Source organism: Lycorma delicatula, chromosome 12, assembly GCF_047948215.1.
Source record: "Lycorma delicatula isolate Av1 chromosome 12, ASM4794821v1, whole genome shotgun sequence".
NCBI lineage: Eukaryota > Metazoa > Arthropoda > Insecta > Hemiptera > Fulgoridae > Lycorma > Lycorma delicatula.
In genome coordinates this window covers 19,755,355-19,777,629 of record NC_134466.1, presented here as the reverse complement: position 1 = coordinate 19,777,629, position 22,275 = coordinate 19,755,355, and the positions used below count along the sequence as shown (strand labels likewise).

The 22,275-nt window shown below is 30.3% G+C and overlaps 1 protein-coding gene across 1 annotated transcript in view; it reads left to right on the top strand.

Moving 5' to 3' along the window:
- The first annotated feature begins 225 nt into the window (after window positions 1–225).
- LOC142333036 (uncharacterized) overlaps window positions 226–22,275 on the top strand; it is a 108,514-nt gene continuing 86,464 nt past the window's right edge. The window contains exons 1-3 of the mRNA XM_075379824.1: window positions 226–400; window positions 11,801–11,857; window positions 16,388–16,423. Coding sequence (XP_075235939.1) covers window positions 333–400; window positions 11,801–11,857; window positions 16,388–16,423 — 161 coding nt within the window. The 5' untranslated portion in view covers window positions 226–332. The remainder of the gene's footprint in view (window positions 401–11,800; window positions 11,858–16,387; window positions 16,424–22,275) is intronic.

Below are 22,275 nucleotides of genomic sequence, written 5' to 3'. Positions count from 1 at the left end.
AAATTAAAGATGGGGGACGAGGCATATAGAAAAATTGGAAAGTTAAGAATATATTTGTCTCCACCTTACACTTTTTTTTTATATTCCATTTATTTAAAACACGTATTGAAAAATAAAATTAATATACGTTTTAATGAAGTAGGGTGGGGGTATCCTGTTTTGTGTACTTGACAAGTGTATCTCTTCTATTCGTTAGCGTCATATTCAATCCAATGACGTCAAAGTACGAGAATATATGTGTATATAAGCATTAACAGCGTATATATTGAGTATATAATACTGGAGTTAGCAATATCTAATCAACTTGTATTCTAAAAGTTAAGAGTTTGAACATGCGAATCATAATCTACGTTATGAGCTTTTTTATCATCAGTGCGGAGAAAACGTATGATGAAAAAGAGTAAGTACTTTAAATATCTGTGTATTTGTGTGTGCGTTTAGAATTATTGATCTGAAGTTATTCTTATAATATTAGAAGTATTTAAAAATTAACTTAAAAAATTTAATTCGAAATACCTGGCCTTTGTATTTTGGTTAAAAACAAAGGGAAAACAGAACACTCAAGATTTATCAAAAGATTATTTTGCTCTGAATATAGTTTCAAATAGGATAGTCTTAATAGATTTAATACACATGCAAAAAAAAAAAAAAAAATTAATTTAAAAGCAATACAAACTTATTAAAAAAAAATAATAATTTTTGTATTCTAATTTTAATTTTGACTATTATTTAATTTTGCACCAGTAATTAATTTTTGGTAGGTGTTATTTATTCGACGCACTCTTTAAATAAATAAAAATTTAAAGAAGAATTAAAAAAGTATTTTTAATAAAAAAGGCATTTGCAAAAAAAAAATACTTTTTTTAATAATTGCTTATTTTAAACCTGTCTAATTTAATTTAAAGATGTTATTCTTTTTACATATTTTACTTACTTTTTACTTAAAATTCGAGTAGGCCTGTAAAAGTTTAACAAAGGTCCTTCGCATGAATCTGATAAGAAATAATTTTTACATTTCCGAATGTTGTGAATAACAGACGGAAAATAATTTTTTTTTAAAAAACCTACTCGCTTCTTTTTTTACTTTTATGCGAATCCAAAATTTCTGGAATGATGGTTACAAAAATTTATGAGCATATATATTTGTGTGTTGGCGCTATTTCAATTAGTGTTTCATGTACAGCTTAATGTACGATAATTATATTATCATAATTTGTAACTATGATGCTATATTAAGAGAATTTAAATCGACGTGTGAAAAAAACCTTGCTTGAGCTGGATTTTATTTCACCTTTTTTTAGTCGAATAAAAAAAAATGTCGTCGGAAATACAGATACAAAATAAAACAACTGAAAATTGTTCCATATAAACCATTATTTTTTCTTAAAAAATAAGGTTTTTGTTAACATTTCCTCGCTTTTACTTGGGTGAGGGTTCTCAGTGTACAAAGAATTTTCAAACCTTGTAAAAGGGTTGAAGATTACTCATAAAATTGCAGTTTACAACATTTTACAACCTTCCTTGTTCCATTTTATCAATTAAATTTTTCTTTTAATTAACTTTAATAAACTTTGATTTTTTCTTTGTTGTACGAAGTAAAAGAAGTATTGTGATTTCAACGAAAATATCCATTTTGACTAGTTTCAGCGTGGTGACGTCTGTACGTATGCTTGTATCTCGCATAACTCGAAAACGATTAGCAGTAGGATGTTGCTATTTTTGATTTAGGACTGTTGTAACATATAGTTGTATACCCCTTTTTGATTGCTATAGGAAGAATGTTGAAAAGCAGATGGGTGGATAAAATGACAAATGAAGAGGTGTTGTGGAGAATTGATAAAGAAAGAACCATTTGAAAAATTATAGTTAAAAGAAGAGGCAGACTTGTAGGCCACATATTAAGGCATCCTGGAATAGTCGCTTTGATATTGCAGGGACAAGTAGAAGGGAAAAATTGTGCAGGCAGGCAACGTTTGGAATATATAAAACAGATTAGTAGGGATGTAGGATGTAGGGAGATTACTGAAATGAAACGACTGGTTGTAGATAGGGAATCTTGGAGAGATGCATCAAAGCAGTCAAATGACTGAAGACAATCAATAAAAAATAAATTTTGATCTTTTCTTTAATCAAATTTTTCCAATTCAAATACCCGAAGTTTGATAATTTATGGGATTTTTCAATTTGAAGGTTATTAATTTACAATAAAAAATTAAGAATCATTATTAGGACAGAAAAAATAGTCGTTAGATATATGGTCAGTAAAAGGAATTGTAAAATTTGTTGACAGTCTTTCAAAGAAAAGTCGCCCATCCACGATTTATATATGATGAATCAGTATTCAGTTTAAGTATTTTACGTTAAAATATATATTTTTAACAAAAATATATTTTCGGTTACAGGGAAACAGCAAATGAAATTTAAACGAGAATGTCTGTCGTACAGACAGCATTTTTGTTATGTTAATTTTTATAACATTATTTTTTGTCTGTAAGCCATCTTCTGTAGAGCCAAATTTCACGGATAAATCCTTCAACGATGAAACATTTTTTAAAAAGATTGGAGCAGTTTTAACTAAAAAACTTTTACTCAGTTGAATAATTATTTCCACACTCTGGTCATAAGCTTAGGTAAACGTTAGATTTAGGTTCTGGCGTTAACTTTTAAGTTTATCTATTGACTCGCCTGTGGATCTGAATCACCAACAATAATGATAATGATAATGGTGAATCACCAATAATGTAAAAACATGTTTACGAATTCCACGGACCTACTCGTAACATTCCTGATATACGTCCGAATTATTTTGAAATCTCTGCTTCCTAATATCAATTAACGATTCATATTTAAATAATGAAGGGATTTTCATTACTGATCTTAACGAAACGTAAAATTTATTTGATATTTAAGATACAAGGTCTCGCAACAAAAGAACTGAAAAGATATTCCAAAATATTAACTGATATTCAGTATATAATTATTATGTTCAGAATATAGTATTATGTTGCAATGTACGAACAGCGCATGAATCATATTAATCACAAACAATAACTTACATATTCGGTAATCAAAATAAGAAGTCATTACCGCTAAATTTATGATCAATTAACTTATATAGCCGGCGTTGCTCGGGTTCATAATTCCTTCTGAGCCCTTCCAATTCTTTTTTAGAAAAATTTACAGTAACTTTTGTCAACGAACATAAATCTCTTTTGTAATTTTCTTTTTGTATTTTTTTGTCTTAAGCTATTTCACTGGTTTGATGCAGCTCTCCAAGATTCCCTATCCAGTGCCAATCGATTCATCTCTGTATACCCCCCACATCGGACATCCCTAACAATTTATTATACATATTTATTTTACAAACGTTGTCTGCTGGCAAAATTTTTCGTATGTACCTGTCCGTCTAATATGAAAGCGACTATTCCAGGATACCGTAAGATTTCGCTTATAAGTCTGCCTATTCTTTTAACTATATTTTCCAAATGCTTCTTTTTTCATCAATTTGCCGATACACCTCTTCCATTGTCACTTTATCCATCCGTCTGATTTTTAACATTCTGCTAAACAAAGCTTTTCAAAAGTTTCTAATTTTTTCTTCTCATCCAAGTTTCATCGTCCAAGTTTCAATTCCATATAAGTCTACGCTTCAAACACACTTTCAAAAATGTTTCTCACGTTTAAATTAGTTTTTGATGTAAACAATTATATTTTTGACTAAAAGCTTCATCCATCTTTAGTAATTCTACTTCCCATGTAACTAAATTCATCTAACTCCGTAATCTTTTCTTTATATTCGGTGGTCCATCTATTATTTGTACTACATCATTGCTTTTGTTCTGCTTATTTTCATGCGGAAGTTCTTGCGCAGTACGTCATCCATGCCGTTCATTGTTTCTTCTAAATCTTTTTTACACTGAGCTAGAATTACTATACCATCAGCAAATCGCAGCATCTTCATCTTTTCAACTTGCACTTTTTACTTCGGATCTACATTGTTCTTTAACATCATTACCTGTTAGTTCTACATAAAGACTAAAAGGTAACGGAGATAAGAGAAAGAACGGAAAGGGAGTCTGACAACCTTGTCAGACTCCCTTTTGTATTACGGTTTCATTCTTACATACTCCGATTATTAATCTTTCAATTTGGTTCCTGTAAATGTTAGCAATTGTTCTTCTGTTTCTGTAGTTAATCCCTATTTTTTTTTTTTTAAATGCTGCACATTTTATTTCAGTCTTTGTTATCGAATGCCTTTTCTAAGTCTCGAAATGCAAAGTATGTTGGATTTTTCTTTAATCTTCCTTCTACTATTAATCTGAGCTTTAAAATTGCTTCGCTTGTCCCTTTACTTTTCCTGAAATCAAATTGGTCTTTTCCTCTTCCACTCTCCTCTTACTTCTTCTGTACTGAATTCTAGTTAAGATTTTAGATGCTTGAGTAGTTAAGGTAATTGTTCTGTACTCTTCACATTTATCTGCTTCTGCTTTCTTTAGTATCATAACTATACCACACTTTTTAAAGTCTTTCGGAGCTTCCCCTTTTTCGTAAATATTCCACACCAGTTTGTGTAATCCATCTATCGTTTCCTCACTTGCACTCCGTAGAGATTCTGCAGATATTACGTCTATTCCAGGAACCTTTCTATCATTCAAATCATGTAATACTTGCTTAACTTCCGATCTCAGTGTTGTATCTTTTTTTTTCATCTTGTTCGACTTCCTCTTCTTCCTCTCTAACACCACTATATAATTAATTTCCTTATTATAACACATCGAAATGTTTCCCCCCACTTGTTGACATCTCCTTTCGTTTTATAAATCTGTGTACCTTTTTGTTTAACACATTATTAGATTTTAAGTTATGTACCACTCCTTTTTGTAAATGACATTTCAATACTAGCCTGTTTATTACCCTACATAGTGTGGTTAGAATGGAAACGCGAGGAGTTTGAAAAACGAACATGTGTTTTGGACATTCGGATAAAATACAGTATAATAACTATGCAACTACTCAAATTTGTACAAATGTATTGTATACATGCAGCTATATAACTATGTAAAATTTAATTTTTAATTTGATTTAATTTATTTAACCAGCAAAGCTTAGATCCGCTTTGTCTGAAGACGGACATTCACGTCGGTCCACAAATTCAGTTTCTCGCGAAGTGATAGCGTATGCCTGCATGTAAACGATGTTCCCATTGGTCCGCAGATTCAGCCGCCTTCGATACGTTCTTTCATATTCTGAAGCTGTTGCTATCATTCATCATCTGTTTCGCCTGCTCGTAAAAGCCTTGATTTCTTGGCTTTCGATTGTATTTCACTGTTATATTTACGTATCCTTTTAAACCCGTTCAGTACGGTAATGTTTATACACTTCTCAATAATATTTTACATTTTACATAACATTGAGAGATTCTGAACTCATTCAATATCAGGAAATTAAGTTTTACGCTTTGCACTTCCATCTTAACCTATGCACTTTTATGTGCTACTACATCCCACACCTCGTTTTATATTGATGAAGATCTTTCGAGATCTTCTCTGTAGTAGGAATGATGCGGAATATTCTACAAACATTTTGAAAATTCAATATTATCTAACAGTTTCAGTTAAAAAATGTGCTATAACGTAAAATAATGTAGAATGCTCCAAAGTTTTCATAAACGTTTAGGAAGATCTAAAAATTTCCAAATTGTGATACTGTTAAAAAATAATAGTAATAATGTAACAGTGTTCCCTTTCCTAATCAGTCCCTCAGCAGTTGCGGTCTAACAAACAAACATGCATACGTACAATGACTTTCTTTTATTATATGTGTTACATGAGACAACAATAAGAATAATACATACTTAACCTAATTTATTTATATTTAATATCAAATTAATAAAATTTAAATAAAAGCAATAACAAATTATAAAAAATAAAAAACACTACATATATTTATGTAGTTATTCCAATTATTTTATGCATCATTTAAAATAAATTATCTAATTTTTTTAAAGACCCAATAGTAAAATACCTCAATTTGTTTACACGATCAATATTCTTTACCAGAAATTATGTTCTATGTTAAGGCACTTATTTTTATTCTCACATGTGTAGCATTAGTATTCATTCTTTTATATTCGGTATAGTGGACGTTCTAATAAAAACTTTTACCAAGTTTTGAGGAAACTAAAACATGCATATTGTACAATTATCAAAATACTCACATTTATTTAGGGTATTATTCAAATATAATCTAGAAATTTGTTTTTCGAAACCTTTAACAGGAGTATTAACCTGTGTATTTAAATACAACTTAAAAAAAAATATGGACTGCGCAGGGCATTGTGACGATTGTCTATAATTCGAATTACGAATTGTTCAGAGTTCAGTAATTTGTGGTGATTATTAAAATCCTTTAACATCCTTCCCTTTTCTGCGGCTAACATTTGTTTTCCGTTCCGATTTGCTTGCATTTAATATCTTCTGATTTGATTGTAACAATCGTAACAGATTGCATTACCACGTCGGATTTCCTGCATCATCTGCCGTAGCATAGACAATTATTTTAATTAACCACGATAACAATCTTTTGCAACTGGCATTTCTTAAATGCTGTACTTCAAATTCCGTTCCAATATAACAGTTATGAGTAAATTTTTCCTATTGAAATAGAGCGTTCAGAACTTTATATTTTGCTTTATGTAATTATTCAAATCATAAAGGGGCCCTAATTTCGGATGGGTATAAAAAAAATTGACTACGCCATCAAATTAAAATCGTATTTTTCTTTAACCAGGATTGTGATTTAACTCTAAACATAACCTATAATTTCATAAATTAAAGTTCCACTTACCAACAATTTTAAAAGTATATATCCTCGCATATTCGGATCTGTTTCTCCATTATCAAGAATTAAAATTAAGTTGTACGTCAATAAGACGGTAACGTCATGTTTGTAAGATGTTTGCGACTGTTATGAATTAGTGTTAATATTAAATGAAATGTTACCAACCTATTAATAATTAATTAGTATATAATTTGTTTATAAAGGATATCATTATCGAATCTGACCTGTTCATTCATCAATTTATTCTTATTAAAATATATATAAAATTTTTCTAATAGTCTGGTTTCTTGACGATCGACTATTATGAACGTAATAATTTTACTTTAAATATAATTATACATTTGAAGTTGAATTAACATATTTTGGGAAATCCCTGATGATGGAGTAACGGCTTCGAAAGTAATCTGGTATATACTTTTAAAACTATTGTTAAGTGAACCATTAATTTATACAATTGTATTAATACTAACGGTGGCAAATGCTTAGTTAAATAACCTAAAATAGTCGCCGTTCCAAACAATAGCTTTTTGAATCATATAATCAACATTATTTTGAGTCATTCCTGATTATAAAAAAAGTCCTTTTAAGAATCTTTATTTATCAAGTCTTTCAATTTCTCCATTTTTATAGACTTCATTTCTTTACATTTCCCTCTCTGTCAAAAAATAATTGCCTTCGTCTTCACAGTACTCACAATTATTTTTAATATAAAAGTACTGTGCTAACATTGCCACTTAAAAGTGTTTCAATTTTTATGAGTTAGAAAGGATGACAAGATAATCTGCAAATAACAAAATATTAATCAAATTTGCATGATTTATTCTTACTTCTCTAACAACTTTCTGTTCAAAAAATTACGCTAATCTTATGTAAATAATGGAAATAACAAGGGTGAAATATAGCCGTTCTGAAAAATGCCTTTTTTAGCTGAATTAAATCGCTATTTAAGGTTTTTTTGAGTTAGAATTAGTAATCTTTTTTAAATATTTACAATTTTGTAATTTGCACCGATGCTGGATAATTTTTAAAATAACTTTACTTATTTCCGGTATCAAATGCGCTTTTAAAAATAAACAAATACAGCGATTAACTTTTTTTGTCATATACCTAAGTTTAATATTAATCAGGAGACTAAAAAGCAAAATATTATCGATGCATTTTGTATCATACCTAAATCCACTCTGCTTCTACGGCAAAATTTTCCTGTTTTCCACCACCGTGTCTGTCTCCTGATTAGAACAAATGTAAAGTACTTGACAATAGTTTTTGTTAAGAGAGATCCCTCTCTAGTTAATAGGATCGGTTTTATTTCTTACCTTGATCACCTCATCTAGATAAATCTGATTTTGACACCGCATCACTTCCATGTATGCTTATTAAATTACATATACACATTTTTTGCTGCACTTCGTTTAAACTTATTTCATTTGAAAGTGTGATACGATCCTCCAAATGTTAATTTCGAACTTACTGTATAAAATATTCCGTTTGTATTATTGGATTGTTTGATGAATAATGAAAAATGAAAATGAAAGATAACATGAATGAAGAAATATATCTCAAAAAAAACGACAAGAAGATGATTATGAAGAAGAAAACGTTAAGAACAAGGGAAGAATAAAAAAATTAAGGAAGGATGATGAATATAAATTGAGAAAAAATTTGAAAACAATGAAAACGTGAACACAAATTAAGATCGGAAGTATTATATCAAACCAAAGAGCGATTAAATGATTTGCAACAAAAAACAAATAAACGAAATGATGATGATCTACTCTGACTTAGGGAGAATATTTTCTGACAATATCAGAGGAGTCATGAACTAAAAGATAAGAATCTTTTCCAGTTTATTAAAAATCAGGCATGTGTGCCTCAGTGTGTGTGTGTGTGTGTGTTGTGCGCGTGTGTTTTGTTCTTGTGAAGGTCTATTTTTCATTCACTCTGTAGTTAATTTTAATGTAGATAAAATTAAACAGAAATTAAACTAGAAAATCCAAATATAATACGATTCTAAATTACAATTTTCAATTAGCATTAAATAATCAAATGTTTCACCAAATCACATATTTCACATAAACATATGTAATAATACCTATTAAATTACATATTCATATTTCTAAGAGTACATAAAATTTTATTTACTAATAACTTTTATTTTTTTTTTTATTATTTTTTTAATTGTTATTGAATAATTATTTATTGGATTTTTTTTTACAAACACGGGTTAATAATTATTAATAAATTAATATATTTAAATTAAAAAAATAATTAAAGAAATAAATTTAAAAAAATACTTACAAAAAGGAGATGAAGTGTGATTCAATCCAATGTGCTCCCCGTATAAGACCCAAATATTACATTAATTAAAAATTGATTTGGCTATAACTCCAGAACCAATGAAAATAAGTACCACTTATATATATATATATAATTGAAAAGATCTCAATGAAGGCATCAAATTCTTTTCGGATTTTGGTATTTTTTGGACACTTTTGGTTCAGTCGATTGCAATAACTAGATGTTACAATAGTCCTGCGGCTAATCGTTTTTGAATTATGCGAGATACATACGTATAGACGTCATGCCGAAACTAGTGAAAATGGAAATTTCCGTTGAAATCTGAAAACCGAAATTTTTCGCGATCAAAGTACTATCTTTACTTCGTACAAGTAAATAAAAACTCGCAGCCGATTACAGTATTAAACAAATGTAGGACATATTGTTCCAAATTCACTGGTATAATATTATAAATTTCACAGGATATTTCTAATGTAGGTAGGGCCTTACCTCGCTTGCAATAACAAGCACACTATGAAATCCCTTTGCCATAATTAATTTTTAAAATATTAACTAGTTAATCTAATCTGAAGCCAAAATGCTAACAGGTATATCGACTGTTCAGACGGTATTTTTTTTTTTGTATTTTTCGGGTAAAATATTTAAAATTTTTGTATAATATTAAAATTAGATGTAAAATTACTTTATCTCACATTGTAAACGTGAAAGGTAAACATTTTTTTTAAAGATTTTACCTTTAAAAAATGTTTTAATTACACCCTTTTTTGTTTAAAAATTTTAGTTAATAATAAAATAAACAAAAAATATCCTTATTTCTGTCTGCCATCTACGAACTACGTATAATAATCCTTTTATAGGTTTTACTGTTCTCATTCTTCTTCACAGTCTCTGTCCCAAATATTCTTCATTAAACTATCCCTGTTTCCCTTCGCGCCTCTAAGTACCTCGCCCCTTCTCATCTGTTACGACTCTCAAAAACTTAAAAATTTTAACTTCTTCTCTGTACCTCTACTGGCAAGAATTGTTTGTTCTTTAATGCAGACCTCTTCAATATTCTTCATCGTTTTCTCCACCCAGTGTTTTTTAAGTAGTTGAAGATAGTTTTAGATATCTTTCCTCAATCCAATCTGTATAAATATCCTAAGTAGTTGTGCCTCCTTTTTCTAATTACATCTTCCATTTTATACATTGCTTCACTTTGGGTCAAAGAACTCGTCTCAATATTGTCTTCCCCACATTCTTAATCCATTTCATATTTCCAATATCGTTCAGAGAATGAAATTTACTTGTAGTATGTCTGTTCTCATTACTGTGCAATAATTACTTATTTTTTTCTTGTTTGAAATTAATTTTTTGTTTTCTGATATATGCTAGTTATAGTTATAATTATATGCTAATCCAATTTCTTATTTCTTATTCTACAGTGACCTTTTATTTTAGTCGATTAGCAAGGCACATTTTCTCAAGTACTTGAATCTTTTCTTCGCTCTTATTTCTCGGGTACAAATTCCCCGAAAAATTAACTTTTGGAACGGTTTTTTTTAGAGTATCCTTAATTATCTTTAGTGGTTTACTATTCCAACTTCTAATATTTTAAATAGCGATTCACGATTACCTACCATAGAAAATATATATTGGCTTAATCGGCAAAGAAACTTTTCAGTGAAGCGGCATGAATAAGTATTAATGAGTAAATAATAAGTACGTATTGATGGTAACATGTTTATTTTAATTATTGTGATTAGACAAACATTGTTTAACATCAAATTAAAAACTTTTGCAGAGTTTGTTTTAGCGCTTTGATTCTGAAGGCCTTACATCGATTAAATATTTAAACCTACTCTCCGATGGATAGCATGAAACCATCTTACTTTTTACTTCAGTCATGAAAGACATGAACCCATATTTATTGTATATTTACGTAAAAAAATATAATTCTGCAATTTTTTTACTTTCGTTTTTTTTCATATATAACTGTAGTAACAAGTTATAATGTTTTTGATAATTAAATCAACAGTATGATTAAAGATATTCAAATAAAGTCAAAAATTATTTCTCCTCCTATTTCATCAAATTATTAATCGGTCAAAGGATTTTTCTTCGAACTCCTTTTTTTCTTTTTAAATAACCCTTTCAGAGTGTAAGGTAGATCAGCTTTTGCTATATTTCCTTTTCTTCAATTTTCGTTTTTCCCGCGCTTTTTCATCCTTTGAGAGTGTTGTTACTTCTCTTAATATGTCCGCTTGCTTCCATTTTTGATTTACAAAAATCAAAAATCTCCATTGATATACTTTTTTTAAATTTTAAATAAAACGAAGTTAACATATCACATTAATTTGTACAGCTTTATAAAAATTTATTCGGTTTTTATTTTCTCCTTGTTACCTAATATTATTACCTAATAATAATATTATTTAACATACGGAGCAAATAAAAACATTAATAACATTAATATTGCTGCAAAAGCTAAAGTAGAATTTCTACAATTTTAATAATATTATTAATCTCATAACAAGGTTACAATTGAACCGTGGAAAATATTTCTCAAGATCATGGGATAGTTTCTGATATATTGTTTATCTTTGCAGCGTTAATTTAAGTTAATAATTAAATATAGTAAATATCGTTAAAAAAATAATACAATTACTTGTATAAATTTCAGGCTATTTAAATCTGAAAAATATAGTCGACATGAAAAATATCCAAATCTTCAAAAGAGGTATTTATAATATATATGTGATATTTATAAATCCATCTGTTCGTTGTTATCTGTATTTTTATAAATTATTGTTTAAATTATGGAATCGCCAGTAGACCTTGTAATCGAATAGTACTTTCTTAATTTTTAGGTATGCCCGCTGCGATGTAAATCTAAAAAATGTTCACACTATGTTTACAAAACAGCTTCACATTAAACAGATTTTAGGATTAGTACGCGTGTTTACGTCCAATCTGCTTAATTTAATTATGATTTTCAATTACATAGTATAAACGAATTATACGAGGGATATCTATAAACTAAAGACCGCAGGGAAATTTATCTCCTTAAGGTTGGTCAACGTGTGTCGTTCATGGCTACGCTAAGAATATACACACTGCATTGTTATTTGTAAGTTGTCGCGTTGTAGTATCTTTGATTACGTGTGAGTAATTACGTTATAAAATGAATAGGAAAATTAATGTTATCGCCGACTGTGAAATACGTGGTCATAAGTTTTTTAAACCAACAAAAGTTAAGCCGGTTGAAATTCATAAGCAGTTGGTTGCTGTGTACGGTAATAATGTAATGAATGAAAGAATTGTCCGGAGTTTTTTAGCAATAACACAATTAATGTGAACGATGAAGAACATTCGGAGAGGTCCCAAAAATCACCGAGGACTTTTTAAATTGGTCAATGATGAAATCACAAAACATCGTCCCTCAACGATTTCCGACCTGGCCCTTCTTTTTCCTAATGTTTCAAGAGCTGTTACTGGTCGCATTGTTGATGACAGTTTAGGCTTCAGAAAGGTTTTTGCACGTCGGGTGCCACACATCTTAACGGAACGTCACAAAAAAATCCGAAAGGATCTGTTTTGGAATTTTTGATGCAGTATATAGAAAAAAGTGATGAGTTCCCTAATTCAATTGTTACCGGCGATAAAATGTGGACTTCTTATTACTCGCCAGAGAGGAAACGGCAGTCAAGTAAATGGCGTCATCCTCAATCACCAACCAGACCGACAAAGGTAAAACCGCAGCCGTTTGGACACAAACTGATGGCCACAGTCTTTTGGGATCGGTTTGGCATAGTGCTGATCGATTTCATGCCGCATGGAACGATTACAATTGCAGAAGCCTACATCGAAACCGTACATAAGTTACGGCCATTCAAAATCGGCGACGTGGGCGGCTGACCGACGGCATCATCTTGCTGCACGATAATGCACGTCCACATGTCCACATCTAGAATATTTGGATGGGAAATTTACGATCACCCACCATATAGGTACGGACTTAGCTCCTTCTGTTCACCATTTGTTTGGAAAATTGAAAGAATTTTTGAGTGGTAAGCGATTCGCGGGTGACGATGAACTTAAAAATACTGTAAATCAGTGGCTAAATAGACTGGCAGCAGAAGAATACGACGAGGATATATTAAAGCTGGTGTATCGCTACGATAAATGTCTTACTTCATATGGCAATTATATAGAGAATTAGTATAAGGTATGTAGTTCATGATAAATAAAAAAAAATTATAAAGTTTTCAGAATAGGGTTTTTTACAATGAAACGGTCTTTACTTTAGAGATAACCTTTCCTATAATTAAAATATTACAATAATATAAAATACATGCATAAAAGTTTTAATGTATGTTTTGCTGTTTTAAGAACTTTCAATTTTTTTAATAATGGATAATTGACAGAAACATTTAGTTGAGGGATTAAATTAGTTAACACGCCTTCACGGCCCAAAATGTTTCTTGCAAAACTTGTTTGAAACAAATTTCTTTCAAGAACAACAAAAGTGAAAATTACGTGTTTTCATTAAACTAATAAAGGAAAGCAAAGAAACGCTGTAAAGAGACCTTTACTGCACAGGTGATTCTGATTCCTTTACCAAGAGCTAGTGATCTCTGAATTCAAGAATTTGTTTCTATCTAATTCTTAAGTTTTCTTGGTTACTATTTTTCTTGAATTTTCATTAAAAAAAAATTGTTTAAATATTTTTATATCATACAAATATATATAAGCATAGCCATACTTAACCTTGAATACTTAGAGTACATCATACTATGTTTCGGGTACTGCATCATTATTCTGTAAAATTTCATTAGTAAAAAATTTAAATGACGAAAATAAACAAAAAAATATCATTATTTACAATATTATTAAAAAAATAATAGATAAATTATATTGAAAAAATAAATATTTATTTACTGTCAGGATTAGCAAATTATCTGCTTTCTTTGTTTTTTTTAAGTAATTCTTTTAGTATCACTTGATTTCAAACCATTCCAAAGAAACCTGAAAAGTCAAGTAGTTTGTCAGTAACTTACAAGTTTTCATTTTTTACTTATTGTAAAATGATGGTAACAAGAGTTACTTCAAAGTTTGACCGGTCACCGTTTCTCAATTTATCTAGCTCTGGTTAGCAGCAATCGTTTTCTTTATGTACTCTTTAATAAATTTCCCACATTCTCTATCTTTACATTGAATAATTTCCGATCTTTCATCTGATATATCTCCCTGTAAACCATGGTAACATCAGATAAAATGATAGTTATTAAGTTAACTATGAAAAATTGTTACCTTCAACATTAAAACTTTAAGGATAAAACTACTGAAATATAAAACATTCATGAATGCATATGACCTGTCAGATTATATAACAAGTTTGTTCACTCTTTATTCGATTTGCTTCCAGAATACGGAAGATATATTCGGTAATAATTTAGCAAACATTTATAACTTATTTCTGTTAACGATTTTATCTGTGAGAGTTTCTATATTCCCAAAAAATATTTGATATGCCGTTTTTATATTTATTAAATAAAAATTACAAATCTTTTAAACGACATATATTCTTTGCGTAAATTATCAGTTTCCACAGATCCAGTCAAGCATACAATTTGAACTAAATATATTTAGCTTTGATTCATATTCCCTCCGGTATCAGTGTGTTTGTGTTGTTTTATGATTAGTGTACACAACATATCATAAATATGTAGGCATTTCATTTTGGTTATATTAAGATACTGAGTGAGCAACATAAAACCGAACCCATAACACGTAACCGCTACAGAATCGGTAGGTTTTGTTGGAATGAATTTTTATGAATGATACGAATAAATTATTAAGAAAAACATAAAACATAATTTAAATGTTGCATTATTTACCTTATTGTTACAAAAGATGTTCAAAATTACCACCCAGGGTATCGATGCAATTTTGTGCTCGACTGATCATATCGAGAGGCGTCTGACGCAAATGTTGTCAATTGCGTTGATTTCTTGTTGAATTTTCACCTTAATTTCATTAATATTGTGGGAATTATATGAATAAACTCTCTCCTTAAAGTAGCCGAAGGTAAAAAATCGCAAGTAGAGACCTCTGTCCACCAACAATGTTTTCGAGAACCCTGTTTCAGTAATGATTTTGTTTTGTCTATCTCCTTCGGTTGTTGCACAGTTGTAAAGCGGTACTGTTTCAATTTTAATACGTGAAGAATTTTTTGACAAAATTTGTATTTAACACCAGATTGTTGAGATAACTTGCGTAGCGATTTTTTGGACTGGCAATAATTCTCCTTTCAGCATCGGCAATGGCCTGTGGAGTCCTAACGGCAAGTTGCCTATTTCGTTTTTCATTTGAAACTGAACCTGTTGTACGCCAATTTTTAACTAAATCGTGTTTGCTACTCTTCGCTGGTGTAGGCATTCGGAAATTTTTCTACGAATACTTGTGATTCTTCACAAACGTCCCAGAAAGATTATTGGCCTCAACTACAGCTATCCTCTCCTGGATTTATTAAGACATTTTACACAAACACAACTGCACTCACAGTACCGCACTGCAACAAATGATATATTGCCCTAACACTGTAACCATCTGACAAACGGCAGCAACAATCAGTAGTAACATATACATCCGCTAGCCGCGCTAGTTGTATGAGAGTCTTTCATATGTATCGCTGGGTAGCGGTTTCATAATGTTGCTATTTCATAACGTAGCGGTTTTATGTTGCTATTCTATATATTATTATTAAAAATTATGAAAATTAGCGATTAAATATTTAAAAAATAAAGGAAAATTTAGTAAAATCATTAATATAATGATAAAAAAGATACAAATAATGGAGATTTCAATGAATTTATTGTTATCAGTGTACAAGTATTACATCACTAAAGTAACACCACATTACAGCGTAGATAGATTTGATTTCCTTTTGACAGAAAATCTATGATCTCAGCGGGAATAGGTGTAAAAGATTATTATGTAGTGGTAGCAACATAGTGGAAGTTTTATTTTAATAATAAAAATTCTTTCTTCTTTTGGAAAGAGATGGAGGGATGTTTAAAAATATCAAAAATATGTATATTAATGTGCTATTTTGTAATTAATCAATTAATATATATGTATGTATATATATATATATATATATATATATATATATATAGAATAGTATATAAGTAGTATATTTAAGATCACCTTTTTTAGATTACTATCGATCAGTATTATTTAATTAAATATTCACTTTCTATCACAGCTGTTTAACAGTTAAGGAAGACTTTGGAGAACTAGGGTAAGTATTCAATGAGAGGTTAATTTTATTTATTTTTTTAATATACATGCACAAATAAGTTTTTAAATCTGTTATTTACTTTAAAAAATGTTAACGGTTAGATACACCTTTAAAACATGAAATCCATCTCTGTATAAAAACGGTGATATGTCATATTTTATCGCGACTAACATTCAGCTAAAAATCAATTACATAAATGAGAGAACGATTTAAAGCAGCTGTTCTTAAATTTCAATGTCCAATCCTCATTTCTTTATTTATCACTTTTCTGCAAACTAAAAATAAATATTGCTTATTGTCAAACTATTTAAATTTAATAAAACTGCCGTAAATTTGTCCTCATCATTTATAATATTTTGAAGTAAATTTAATAAATTTCTCCTTCCAAAATTTTTCTCATTAAAATATTTATATCTTCCGGACGAATTTTTTAAATCGTGAGTATAGATAACGGTTATTAGCTGTCTCAAGGATCTTTAATCGATTTACCTTACCGCTGAATAGGTTAATGTATTCTGATTGATTCTCCAACCTATAGCTCGATTTAGAGAAACTATCCAGAAATAACACTCGTTTGAAAATGTCGATTTTAGTTGGTCCAATGCTCTGCGTAATTAAAATTCCATACCTGACAAGAAAAAATTATAGTAGGTATGGCAATAGCCCCAAGAAGGAGATTCCTACAAACCCAGAGTAGCGTTAATCATTTTCCGTTACACGTAATATTTCACCGGTTACTAGTTTTGTATTACCGATAAGTAAAACATATTTTAATAAAGCGGTTTGGCATATTAAACTGTGCACACACATATGGATAATTCTTGCAAAAAATTATATTTTTATGTTATTATAAAATGTTTTTAAACGTTTAGATTGGTTTTATTGAACAATCTTTTTTTCATAATTCTTATTGATTCCACAGAAAACTTTATCTTCAATCGTTGTGCTCGTGGATGAAGTTGGTTGATTCTTTACGTTTCACTAGTTTTTAAGCTATCATTGATTCAAAGTCCCTCAATCAATGGTAGTACAAAAAATCTCAACATATGATATATATAGGTTTAACATGATTTAAACAGTCTCGTTCGAAATCACCCCAGATTATTTTTACTGTTTCGGTTTCACTACCATCAATTTTTATTAAAATTTTGACCTGATGTATAAACTAACGATAAAGTTTGTCATTTTACGCTGACGCCTAAGTTAAATAATTTTTCCTGTAATATTTTATGAGCTATCGAATCGAAAGCGAGTTTAAATACAACAAAGAGGCTAATAAATTGTTGTTTTTAACCCTCATACGTGAATTTACGTGCAATTTCCAACTTTTTTTATCGATATTGCATCTTCGATTTCTTCTGACATCCGCCTGTAACTCCGGTTTTGTTAACACTTCTCGTCTGGCATAAATAATCTATTTGACGAATGGTTGTAAAAATCGTTTTCTTTGATTTATCGCGGCAAAATTTGACAATAATTCAGATTTCTTTTACGGTATTTATTATTTAAAAGAATCATTTTTATTTTTACCTATTCGTAAATAATTTAAATAAATAAAACTTTATTATTTAGTAAATAAATCAATACTGAGATATGAATTTAAGAGAGCATTAAAATATTTGAATAACAGAAAGCCTCCTGGAATAGAAGAAATACCTGTAGAATTACAGCTCAGTGCAGGTGAGGAAGAGATTGATAGATTATTACTGGTGTGTAATATTTACGAAAAAGAGGAAGTTCTGTCAGACTTCAAAAAGAGTGTTATAGTCATTATACCAAAAGAAGCAGGAGCAGATAAATGTGAAGAATACAGAAAAATTCGCTTAACTACTCATGCATCAAAAATCTTAACTAGAATTCTGTACAGAAGAATTGAGAGGAGAGTGGAGGAAATGTTAGGAGAAGAACAATATAGTTTCAGGAAAAGTATAGGGACAAGGGAAGCAATTTTAGGCCTCAGATTAGCAGTAGAAGGAAGATTAAAGAAAAACAAACCAACATACTTGGCATATATAGACCTAGAAAATGGATTCGATAACATAGACTGGAATAAATGTTCTGCATTTTAAAAAAATTAGGGTTCAAATACAGAGATAGAAGAACAATTGCTAACATTTACAGGAACCAAATAGCAACAGTAATAATTGAAGAACATAAGAAAGAAGCCGTAATAAGAAAGGAAGTCCGACAAGTATGTTCCCTATCCCCGTTACTTTTTAATTTTTACATAGAACTAGCAGTTAATGACATTAAAGAACAATTTAGATTCGGAGTAACAGTACAGGGTGAAAAGATAAAAATATTACGATTTGCTGATGATATAGTAATTCTAGCTGATACTAAAAAGGATTTAGAGGAAACAATGAATGGGATGGATGAAGTCCTTAGGAAAGGACTTTCCTTTCCTAAGGAAAGGAAAGTCCTAAGGATGTAGAATACTACAGCATGTAAATAAACAAGAACAAAACAAAAGTAATGAAATGTAAGAAATTACGAAGATGGACCACTGAATGTGAAAACAGGAAGAGAAAAGATTATGGAGGTAGTTTTGTTATTAGTGAAGTAGAATTACTAAAGATGGACTAAGCAGGAGCGATATAAAATGCCGAATAGCAGAGGCTAAACGAGCTTTCAGGCAGAAATATAATTTGTTTACATGAAAAATTAATTTAAATATCAGGAAAAGATTTTTGAAAGTATAAGTTTGGCGTGTCGCTTTATATGGAAGTGAAACTGTGGTGCTATAGGACAATGTTAAAAATCAAGTGGGTGGATAAAGTGACCAATGAAGAGGTATTGCGGCAAATAGATGAAGAAAGAAAAAAAAATAGCTAAAAAAGAGATAGACTTACAGCCACATATTAAGCCATCCTGGAATAGTCGCTTTAATATTGGACGGACAGGTAGAAGGAAAAAATTCTTCAGGCAGGCAACGTTTGGAATATGTAAAACAAACATTTAGGGATGTAGGATGTAGGGGGTATACCGAAATGAAACGACTGGCACTAGATAGGGAATCTTGGAAAGCTGCATTAAATCAGTCAAATGACTGATGACAAAAAAAAAATTAATGAATAAAATAACGTCGTGGAAAGTGCTTTAAAAAATCCAATCATTCCGACAATGTAGTAAAACAGATTTACGGTCTCGCTGAATGACGAGCTGATGAGCAACTCCAATTGAGAAAAATAATTAAAATGCGTGGTCTTTATAGAAAAACTTATTTACAATCTTAATATGTAATTTAAAATAAACAAATAAAATAAATTAAATCAATTCGTAAAACGTAATTTAAAATAAAAGCATTCTACGAAATTTTATATATTGGATAAAAATGAATTGAATCAAGGTACAACTTTTTTTAAAAAGTCATTACACCTTTTACCAACTGCCATCTAATCTCAATATTAGAATTTTTATTTACATTTGTTTACTTACTGCAATGTAATAATGATTTTTCCTGATTCTTATGTTTATTTTTACAAGCATGAACTACTAAGTTTTTAAAGATTTCTTGCTGAAATAGCAGCTAATTTTTCAAAGCCGATAGTCATAAATCTTATAGCGTCATACAGTTAGCCTCGATTGCGCCTGAAATTAAGCAGATTAATAAAGTTACCGTTCTTAAATTGATGATCATAAATTACAATAACCGAAAATTTATTATTCAAACTACATTGCGGCTTGCTTCAGACATTTCTAAGATATAAGAAAGGGCTCTCAGGTCATTGTTTGGTGCCCATGAATGTGAATGTTGTAGACTGATATTTAGTATTGTAAAACGACCGGTATAACGGAACTTAACAACGGATTATTACCAATTAAGAAGAAAGTATTACAAAATATAATAATGGAAGGAATCCTAAAAAGAGGTAAAATTAATCCTTTTACTAAAGGTAACAGTTCGTTTAACAAACGTCTTTTGTAATACTGCCCATCGAAACACCTAAATAGATGTTCCGAAAGAAGAATTACCCGACCCTGGTGAATTCATGGGAACGAAAGGGCTCGGGTGATCATTCACGCTTCGATGTGGGTCCGGTCCGGTGGCTAAAGAGCGTAGGAGTATAAAATACTCCTAACCGGGCAAGACGTTGAAGTCAGTCTAAGCGAGATGCTATGATGTCAGTCTGCGAGATGAAATTCTGCGAAATCAATCTAATCGAGACTATAATGTCCGTCTGCAAGATGAGAGTCTGCGGGATGTGAGTTCTGCAAGATGCTAGTCGCGAGGAAAGTCTGCGAGAGAGTGCTGCGATAGAGGAGTTATCCGTGTTCGACGCGATTAAGGTGACGTCACAAGTAATTCCAGTACACGAAAACTAGAGATGGTTCGATGAGATACTGAAATACTATAAGCTAAAGAGGTAATGTAGTAAATTTCATTCGGAAATTGTTAGGGTAGTTTTATTGGTGAACAGCAAAATATTTGCAATAAAAAAACTTTATACCTGTCTTATCTATTGTTGTTAATACAAAACTAATGGTTAAAAACGTTAAGACGCTAGTCTTAACGTTAGGTCATCCTAATGTTAATTTGTCAATGGAAATAAATTCTGCTTTTAATTATTTATGTACCTGTAAATAAATCCTGACGATTACTTTAAATTCTGTTTTGTATGTAATCACTCCCTATTAATATTCTAAAAATAATAATAATAATATTATTATTATTACTATTATTGCTGTTGTTGTCGTTGTGATTACTACGATTATCATTTGTTTATTAATTATATTTATTATAATTATTGTTTACTGTTGCCATTATTATTATTATTATTATTATTATTATTATTATTATTATTATTATTATTATTGATTTGTCTTATTTTACTTGTGTTTTTAATCCTACAAATTGTAATTACGTAAATATTATCAACTGTTAATCTCTCAGTATCCTGATCAAGGGTGAACAAGCTGCAGTATATTAAAAGTGTTAACTTAGTCGTATGTTCACATGTATATAAATAAGTCTTTTATTCAACCATTTTCTGATAGGATCTGATGGTCTGGATTGGGTAGTGATTACGAATTACGAATTATTGAAAATAAAAACTCAACCGCAGATCAACATTAACGTTAATTAAATTTATATTTGTACCAGAATACTTAATTTAGAATAAGCGAATATACAGTTCTTACTTCACATTAAAAAAGAGGATAAGAATTCAAACATATAAACAAATCAATTACAATAATAAGCTCATTTTAATAGTTTACATTAAATGCGAAAATACGGAAACAACTGCTAGCAATAAGTAAATAATAAATAAGGTCTTTGTAAAATGTAAGTTTTGTAAAGAGTTTCACACCACAATACATTGTCAATAACAAAAAACACAATTTTCACAACACCGAGACTACCACGCCCAACGTAAGACACAGCTGACTGGCTACATATGTACTCAGCTCAGAACAATAATAATAAACAACTTGGGTTATGTTGTACACCATTCACTGTTTTTGTTGACAAACCCAGTACGAAATCAGCAAAACTGAACATTCTCCCCCGGCAGTCAGCAATGGAGTTGTTGACGATTTTCTGTCGGCACAGAGTATTATCAGGGTTGGGGGCAAATGGGCAGGTGAACAAGCTTTGAGGTAGGTCTTGTAAGAGTAGAGACAGCGGTTTTAAGTGTAACTACTCGAGTGAGCCCATCCTTCCCAGGGTGAAGAGCAAGAACACGAGCAAGCGGCCATTTTGAAGGGGGATACCACTCATCTGTGAGCAGGACCAAGGAGCCAACTGAGATATCGTGAGTGGGATAGTGCCACTTGGAGATTGACTGCTGCTTCTGAAGATACCTAGACGATCAGGCCTTCCAGAACGAATGTAAACGTTGTAGAATGAA